The following is a 9,427-nucleotide window of genomic DNA, read 5'->3' as shown; positions in this document are numbered from 1 at the left end:
CAGGCCGAAACGAGGCAGCGCGAGGAAGCGGGGTACCGGTGGCTCTCCCAGCGACCCCTGCCCGCCCCGCCAGGGGGAGCGTCTGCGCCACGGCCGGCGGCGGGGACCGGCGGGCGGCGCTGGGCGGTGGCTCGGCGGCGCGGCTGCCCTCCCGCGTCCCCACCCCCCTCCCTGCCCGCCCCCGGCGCGGCCCTGCCCGCCCCCTCCGCCCCCTCCCGCGGCGCCATGCGCAGACTCAGTTCCTGGAGAAAGATGGCGACGGCCGAGAAGCAGAAACACGACGGGCGGGTGAAGATCGGCCACTACATCCTGGGGGACACGCTGGGGGTCGGCACCTTCGGCAAAGTCAAGGGTGAGGACCCCTGGGGCAAGGTTCGGCCCCAGCCCGCGATCCGGGCGACTTCCGCCTTTCGCACCTCTTCATCCTCCCCTGCCCCGGCGTTCCTTCTCTCCCAGGCTCGGCAGCCCCCGTCCTGGCTCCAGCGGGAGCGGAGTCAGAGGCCACCGCGGGACTGCGGCGCGACCCTCCCCGGCCGGGTGGGGGTGGGGACCGGTCGCCATGGCGACGGCGCCGCGGCCCGAGGGGCTTGCCAGTGCGAGGGGCGGGGATGCGGCGGTGCGAACTTCCCCGGGGGGGGCAGGCTAGGGTCGCGCGGCTGCTCTCAGCGCTGGGTGGGGGCGCCGGGGTCTCGGCCCGGAGCCTTGGGGAGAGGGCCTCTTGGTCGCTGGGGCTGTGCTCGCTCGTCTCAGGGCCAGCCCATCGCTTCCCTGGCAGTCCTCAGTATTGTCCGTATTTCCGTCCTCTTTAGGAGGTTCTCGACTTACCTGCCCGGGCTGGTTCTCAGGTGTGAAATGTGTCTCCCCGCCCCCCGCCACCACCTTCCCCCCAAAGTAAGCTTACTTTGGGGGTAGCTTAGAATTTTAAAAAAAGGGCCATCTCGTTGGGAAGGGTGACTAAATTTTTTTCGGAGCAGTTAATGAATGTAAACTGGTCCGTATTTGCGATGCATGGTTTATGTTCTGAATGCAGACTCTGTGCCTTTAGTGTTTCTGAATTATCAGTTTTGCAGACTCTGTGCCAAACCTGGTAGGTAGTGCAGATGTTGCCTCCAGATAGTATTTATTAGCTCATTAATGTAGTTCGTTTCCATTTATTTTCTCAGGATATTTATGTTTTAATAATTTAGTGCACATCATTTGAACTTTTTTTCTTTAAGTAAAGTGTGGAATCTCTTACCCTTGTGTTTCAGCACAGTATTCTGGAAATAACAAACTTGATCACCAGTCCACCAATTCTGGCACAAAAAGTTTAATTGAAAACTTTGTGAGGCGTAAATATTTTTTTTCTTTAAAATATTTGACTTTGTTATTAGGGATGTAGAGGAAGGAAGCATGGAACTGATAAATATTCATGCATTGGCTTTGGATATATAATAACCAATGACTTGCATATGCTAAGCTCTTGGTAAATATTTGACTTGAAAGAAAAAAAGTTGTGAAAGTGTACAGTGAATTAACTAACTGAGCCTTGCTTTACCGGAGCTAAATAAACATTTTCTGATTTTATCTAGGGATGGAAGAGGAGAACCCTTCCTTCTCTTGCTCTTTCTGAGTCATAGAACTGGAAAATTGCTGTATAGCCCACAGGGAAGCAACTGCCTAAGCCTTCTTATGAAAATCAGCAAGGCCAACAATGTAAGAAAGTAAGAAGCAAATGCCAGAATAGGGTAATAAGAGCCATCAGGGTGGGTCTGTATTAGGTCAGTAAGATGTCTCTGTGCCCTTAAAATTATTTATCTTTGGCTATGTTGTCTCTTTACTTGTTAGCAATTACAAACTGCTTTACAAATATTTGTAAGAAATGCTCAGTAGTGCCCCAAAATAGTGATGACAGTTTTGATACCCTCACTCCTCCCAGGGTTCTGCTTGGATTAGGATGCTCATCATTGTATTAAAGACCTGTGCAAAGTCAGGTCTCATTTTCTTATTTGCTAGGTAGCTTTTGGCATGGCAGATAGGAAAGCAAGAGAAATTTTTCATTTTCTGGATTTGATCTGTGTTGTGGCTGTGACATGAATCCTTCCAGTGAGTGCTGTTCCTTAACCTTCGTTCTTCCACATGTGCCTCTCTTGAAGTATTATACTGTCAAAGTCAACCTCTCCAAAGTATAGAAAAGCCAATATTCATCAAAGAATCACAGGTTTCATAGATAGGGTTAAATTTATTCATAAATACATTAGTTGATATTGGTCAAAATCCTCAACCAGTGCATTTTTAAGTTGTTAAACAGTTGGGATGCTTTCTGCTCCAAGTGCAGTAATAGAAAATCCAACTCAACCTAGCCAAGAACATCTCTTTCTGTGGTTCTTTCTCCAAAGCATGGAAGCTTCAGCATACCTCTCATGAGTGTCACTGGCTCATCCTGTCCATGGGGCCAGGGATGCCATGTGCTAATTGGGTTAGGCTTGTGTTCCTAAGTAGGTACAAGCAAAGGAGATTGCATTACCCTTGGTGGAATATGGCCCACTGTTGAATGTGTGTGTGGTGGGGGCATCTTTTTCTGAAGAATTTAGTATGGAGAGACAGGAAAAATATCTATACAGAATGGGTATTAATTGTTAGGAGAAAGGCGGACATAGCTGCTCAGTGAGCAGGCAAAAACAACTATTACACTGGTGATGTTGGTAACTTAGCCTTAATTTGACAAGAATTCGTATCAATGGTATGATTAATCATATATTTCAATGGAGATAATTTGGAGTAGATAGAGCTTTTAAAATGAGTTACACATTGGTAAATTTAACATAGAAAAGGAATCTAATAGAAGATATGATATTGATATGCAGAAAAATTCCCAATATGATTTTACATGCTTAGAAGAAATTTAATTTTGGGGGGTGAAGGCGATTAAAAATTCGCAGTGATTATTTTGTTTCCTACTACAGGCTAAAAAAGTCACTTGGTAACCTAATGATACCATTGTGAGGAGAAAGTTTAAACAGACTACTAGGGTTGGTTTGGGATTATGCTTGAATTATCTTTTATTATTCCCAAGTTATCTTTTTTTCCCCCCCTGGTTATCAAGGTGTTAGCCTCTCCTCCCTTGCAGGGTCCACGTGCCTTTCCCCAGGTACAGCAATTATAAAAGCATGGATGAAAAGAGAGTCATGTTTCTATTGCAGTAAATTAAAATGGCAGTTTTTATTAAGTTTTCCAAGAGAAGAGAAGACGGTTTTTTTTAGTGGTGTAGGTGGTCTTCAGCAAATAAGTTGTTTATACATGCAACCTATTTATTAAGTTGGTAAGTATTTTTCTACATAAAACTGCAATTTCAGGTAAATAGGTGACTATTCTCTTTGTCTTTTTATTTAAAAATTTCTTTAAGGAGGGGGTTCCTGGCTGGCTCAGTCAGTAGAGCATGCAACTCTTGATCTTGGGTCATGAGTTCAAGCCCCCACATTGGGTGTAGAGCTTACTTAGGAAAAAAATCTATATGTTATATAAATATGTATATATCAGCATGGGTAGATCTCAAGTTTATAAGGTTAGGCCACAAAAACCAAAGAAGTAGAACATGTACTGTCATGTTATTTATATAAATTTTTAAATCATACAAAAACACCCAAACATTGCTAGTGAGAGTAAATTGTTGCCACCTCTATAGAGTGTGACAGTATTTATTAAAGTTAACCCAGTAATTCAACCTCTAGGAATTTATCTTATAGATATACTTGTGTGTGTATGAAATAATGAGTTATTCATTGCCATATTATTTATAAATACAAAAGGTTGGAAATAACCTTTGTAGTAGGACAGTAGTTAAATTATGGCTATCCATACAATGATATACCTTGCAAACATAAAGAAAAAAAACAAGAGACTATATATAATTTAAGAAGCAATTTCCAAGGTGTATTTTTAAGAGGAAGAATAAGGGGGTAGTAGAACAAATGTGTATAGTATACCTACCATTTGTGTATAAAAAATAGGGGCAAATAAGGTATTTAAGTGTAACTACTTGCATATATATATGGAGCGTCCCTTTAAAGATAAACATGAAACAGTTACATTAGTTGTTCAGAGTGGGGGAACTAGGTAGCAGGGGGACATTTCACTGTATATCTTTTTGTGTTGTTTAATTGTGCAGTGCAGGTATTATGTATTCAAAAGAATATATAAAACTAAATTTGTAGAAATAAATGTAGGGAAAACATTGTTACAGTATTGTTTATGGATTCATACTCTAGGGGAAGATAAAGGAGAAAGGGATCTGGGAGGAGGCATACAGAGCTTCACTTGCATCTGTGATGTTTTATTGCTTAAGGTGGTGGTGGGTGGAACATGGGTATTTGGTTTGCCTTTTGGGATGCCTGAAATGTTACATTAAGAAAACCTGCCTTTCTCAGATTTCCACTATAGCTTTTAAAGCTCATCCTTCTCCAGGATTAAGGTATTTCCCTTATACTTCTAGAAGTGGGATTTTTTTTTTTTTTTAAGATTTATTTATTTGAGAGAGAGAGAGAAAATGCACAAGTGGGGGGAGGGGCAAAGGGAGAGGGAAAGAGAATCCTAAGCAGGCTGCACGGCTAAGCATGGAGCCCAACTGCAGCTCTGTTTACAATCCCAAGATCATGACCTGAGCCAAAATCAAGAGTCCTGTGCTTAACAGACTGAGCCCCCCAGGCACCCCGGAGTGAGATTTTTTTTTACTCTTTTAATTTTATTTATCTTAAAGATTTTATTTATTTATTTATTTATTTATTTTAAGATTATTTATTTATTTATTTGAGAGAGAGAATGAGAGACAGACAGCACGAGAGGGAAGCGGGTCAGAGGGAGAAGCAGACCCTCCTGCTGAGCAGGGAGCCCGATGTGGGACTCGATCCAGGGACTCCAGGATCATGACCTGAGCCGAAGGCAGTTGCTTAACCAACTGAGCCACCCAGGCGCCCTTATTTATTTATTTGACAGAGAGAGACACAGTGAGAGAGGGAACACAAGCAGGGGGAGTGGGAGAGGGAGAAGCAGGCTTCCCACAGAGCAGGGAGCCTGACGCGGGGCTCTATCCCAGGACCGTGACCTGAGCCGAAGGTAGATGCTTAACGACTGAGCCACCCAGGCGCCCCTACTCTTTTAATTTTAGAGTGGGAATGAAATAGGCGATCAGAGTATCTTCAGGAGATAATTCTTTGTGGCACCTCTTTCCTATTTAAAATTTTCTCTTTCACAGTATGATCTTGTTTCACTTCATGATTATATATCTGATTAGAAGAGCATTTGTTACAGTGTTCTACAGGTAGACAAAGTTCCCTTTGGAAAGCAATAACAGGTTGTTAGCTAGTAGTTGACTAATCCAATGTTCTTGTGAGGGAGACATTGTGAATTTCGGTAACCTTTGCTGTGGGTGACCTACAAGTCTTCCGTGGCAGAAATACTTGTCTTCCGTTTTGTTCAGAAACAGTATCATGGGGCGCATGGGTAGCTTAGTCGGTTAAGTGATCGACTCTTGATTTTGGCTCAGGTCATGATCTCAGGGTTGTGAGATGGAGCCGCACATTGGGCTCCGCACTGTGTGTGGAGCCTGGTTAGGACTCACTCTTTCCCTCTCTCTCTGCCCCTCCCCCCACTCACACTTGCTCTCTCTCCAATAAATAAATAAATAAATAAAATCTTTTTAAAAACCCAGTATCTTAGCACTACTGTAAAACAGTGACAGTCTGCAGAGTAAGATTTTGAGCTTTGGAAAGGGGGCTGGTTCTCTTAATGCATATTCCTGACAGGGTCTGCTTGATACTCATTGATTCTATCGAGCAGCAGTTAATTTGGCTGCAACTAAATTTAGTCAATAGAGAATCCTTTGCTTAGTTTTGAGAAAGCAGTTCAGGGTTTGAGGTTTGATATTGTGCCCAGCTCCCCCCCTCCCCCCCTGCAATTTTCTACTGCATATTGTTGGTGGGGTAGAGTAGATAGGTCATAAGACTTGGAGTCAGAAGGCCTATCCCAACTTGATCACTTAATAACTTTAGTTCATCAAGTTACATAATCTCTTAGAGCCTCATAATTACCTATATCATAGGTTTGTTGTGAGGCTCAAATGTGATAATGTGTTTTTTCCAAGCTATAAAACACTGTTTTCTTTTTTTAAAATATTTTATTTATTTATTTGACACAGAGAGAGAGAGAGAGACACAGCAAGAGAGGGAACACAAATGGGGAGTGGGAGAGGGAGAAGCAGGCTTCCCGTGGAGCAGGGAGCCTGATGTGGGGCTCGATCCCAGGACCCTTGGATCATGACCTGAGCCGAAGGCAGACGCTTGACGACTGAGCCACCCAGGTGCCCCTAAAACACTATTTTCAAAAGTATTATGTTCCTGAAATTCGGATATTGAAGTGTGTTGGTAATTGGGTTCAAGGCAAAATAACTGTTCCTATAATTAAGGAAAAGAACAGATTATCATATAATAGCTTTAAATTACCAAGATTTTGCTGGGAAGAAGAGGGAGAAAGATGATACTCAGAAGGGCTATTGCCTGCTCTGAAAGAGAAAATATTTGAGCCATCAGTGTTGGGACATTACTTGAAAACTTTGGAGGGAAAAGTCTGTATCCAAGTAAGACAGGTTAAAAATGTTTAATAGGTTTCTTTACCAGGCAATCCAGAGCCATTATTGTGTTAATATGCATAGCGGGTTTTCAAAAGGGAGAGCATACATCCTTTCCTAGACTTCCTTGCTTACAAAGTCTTTTTCTGTGTGTGTAGAGGCTTCAGTCCTAGTATTTCCTAGAGCGTAATTCTTAAAATTCATTGTGATAATTTTAGTTTTATGATTTTTCTAGCCCATAGAAAATTTGAATTCCCAAATTAGAACATTGGAGAGGGGGCTGTAAAAGTTGACTCGTAATAGGCTGTGAGGGTGAGACAACTTCAAAAAGCAGAAAACTGGGGCACCTGGGTGGCTCAGTCGTTAAGTGTCTGCCTTTGGCTCAGGTCATGATCCCAGGGTCCTGGGATCGAGCCCCACATCGGGCTCCCTGCTCCACAGGAAGCCTGCTTCTCCCTCTGCCTGCCACTCCCGCTACTTGTGCTTGCTCTCTCTCTCTCTGACAAATAAATAAAATCTTAAAAAAAAAAAAAAAAACCCCACCAAAAAGCAGAAAACTACGGAGCTGGAACATAATACCTGGGAGCAAGAAGTCCTATCCAGCTAACTCCCACAGATGTCACTGTGTGAGGGCACAGGGGAGTAACTGATACTCATATAGGTGGACATTTGCTTGGTTCTCAGTCATTATGTACAGCGTGTTCCATTTAAGAATTCTTGGGGCATTTGTAGTGCAAATTAGAAAACTGGTTTTCAGAAAAGATTACTTTTGTTAATTTTAATGGTGAATATCGTATTTTAGAAAAAAACTGTTTTCTAGGGCGGCGATCACCAAGTACGACCACCTGGGTGGCCTCAAACAACAGAAATTTATTCTCTCCCAAGTTCTGGAGGCCAAAAAATCCCAAATCAAGGGACTTGTAGGGTTACACTCCCTCTGAAGGTTCGTGGTGAGAGTCTGTTCCTTGCCTCTCCAGCTTCTGGTGGCTCCTGGTGTTCCTTGGCTTGAGGTGGCAAAGCTCCAGTCTCTGCCTGTGTCTTCCCATGGCTTCCTGTGGGTGTGTCTGTGTTCTCTCCTCTTCATATAAAGGATGCCATTCATTAGATCTAGAGCCCACTCTGAATCTAGGAAGATTACATGAACTTCAGATCCTTCACTGATGACATATGCAAATACCCTGTTTCCACATAAGAGCACATTCTAGGTTCTGGTGGACATGAATTTGGGGTGCAGGGGCACTATTCAGTCCATTACACTTGTCATTTTATATGCTTTTGGTTTTATGTTCTTGTTTCTCCCTTATAACGCTTTAATTTTCGAGAAACTTCTATTTATTTTTTTAAAGATTTTATTTATTTATTAGAGAGAGAGAGAGAGTGAGAAACAGCATGAGAGGGGGGAGGGTCAGAGGGAGAAGCAGGCTCCCTGCTGAGCCGGGAGCCCGATGTGGGACTTGATCCCAGGACTCCGGGATCATGACCTGAGCCGAAGGCAGTCGCTTAACCAACTGAGCCACCCAGGCGCCCCTAATTTTTGAGAAACTTTTAAATTGATCTGGTAGAATGAATAAAATGTGTTCTTGGTATCTTGTTTTAAAACATTGAAATTGGGGTGCCTGGGTGGCTCAGTTGGTTAAGCAGCTGCCTTCAGCTCAGGTCATGATCCTGGAGTCCCGGGATCGAGCCCACGTCGGGCTCCCTGCTCGGCAGGGAGTCTGCTTCTCCCTCTGACCCTCCCGACTCTCCCCCCTCTCATGCTCTCTCTCTCTCAAATAAATAAATAAAATCTTTAAAAAAAAAAAAAAACATTGAAATTGATATGAGGCAGGTTTTTAGTAGACTGAATTAATTTTCTCATATAGGATAAAGATCATAGTAGCAGTGCCAGGCATATAGTATGTGCAGTACTCAACTATTTCTTAAATGAATGAATGAATTTTTAGGATAATTTTTACTGGTATGGGGCAATTCAGTCTATTATTCTTTTCAAAACTATATAGGGGTACCTAGGTGGCTCAGTCGGTTAAGTGTCCGACTCTTGATTTTGGCTCAAGTCATGATCTCAGGGATCTCTTCCTGTTCCTCAGTTACCTGTAAAGTGTTACTAATAATGTCAGTCTTCTGGGGTTGGTTAGAGTTAGAGCATCAGTAGGTTTGGGCATAAAGTGGGTATGTCATGAATATTAACTACACAGTTGTGTATCTTAATTATGTTACGTGTTATAAATCAAGTAGATTTATATTTTTAAATAACCTGATTTAAACTCAAGTCTGATTAGCCTGTGTTTTAGCTCTGTGCTCTTGTATGACTAAGTGTTCCTGTAGTTTTTAGATAGTAGGTGAAATCACTGTCAAGGATTTGGTGCTAAGTGTGTATGTTTAGCAATAATGTGTTGAAAATTAACCAGAGTCAGGGAAGGGTTGAACTTTGGAAGCTAGAAATCTCAGGATTGGTGGTGCTGGAAGGGGGGAGGATGGGGCAGGTTGTGGAATTGAAGCTTATGGGGATGGGAGCTAGATGCATAGAAATTATAGCTATTATTTAGCACTTATTAGGGCTTAAAGGAATGCTACTGAATCTAAGTGGGTAAGGAGGACAAATCAAAGAGCTGAGATAATTGGCCATATGTGGATTAAAGCAGAAAATTTAGGGCTGATTAAATAGTGATGGGGGCAGATTTGGGAGCAGTGGAAAATAAATAGCTCTAAATAGTGATAGCCACCATTTATTTATCAAGCATTTACTATGCCATGAAAAGTGCTTTACAAACCCTACTTCATGCATTCCTTACAGTCACTCTTGTAAGGAGTATGTGGTATTCTTAT

General features: G+C 42.7%; 1 protein-coding gene across 4 annotated transcripts in view; it reads left to right on the top strand.

The window, feature by feature from the left end:
• Positions 1-225: 225 nt before the first annotated feature.
• Positions 226-9,427, top strand: part of LOC118006331 (5'-AMP-activated protein kinase catalytic subunit alpha-1) — a 33,438-nt gene continuing 24,236 nt past the window's right edge. For 2 of the 4 annotated variants that reach the window (XM_034998942.1, XM_034998943.1), the window contains exon 1: positions 226-352. In XM_034998942.1, the coding sequence (XP_034854833.1) occupies positions 226-352 (127 nt within the window). Of the gene's footprint in view, positions 353-1,571; positions 1,704-9,427 lie in introns of all 4 variants that reach the window. The other 2 variants (XM_034998944.1, XM_034998946.1) reach the window with 2 other exon arrangements.

The sequence above is a fragment of the Mirounga leonina genome, unplaced genomic scaffold (genome assembly GCF_011800145.1).
Source record: "Mirounga leonina isolate KUSES-001 unplaced genomic scaffold, KU_Mleo_1.0 Mir_96, whole genome shotgun sequence".
In the NCBI taxonomy this organism is placed as follows: Eukaryota; Metazoa; Chordata; class Mammalia; order Carnivora; family Phocidae; genus Mirounga; species Mirounga leonina.
This window is presented reverse-complemented; position numbering and strand designations above follow the sequence as displayed.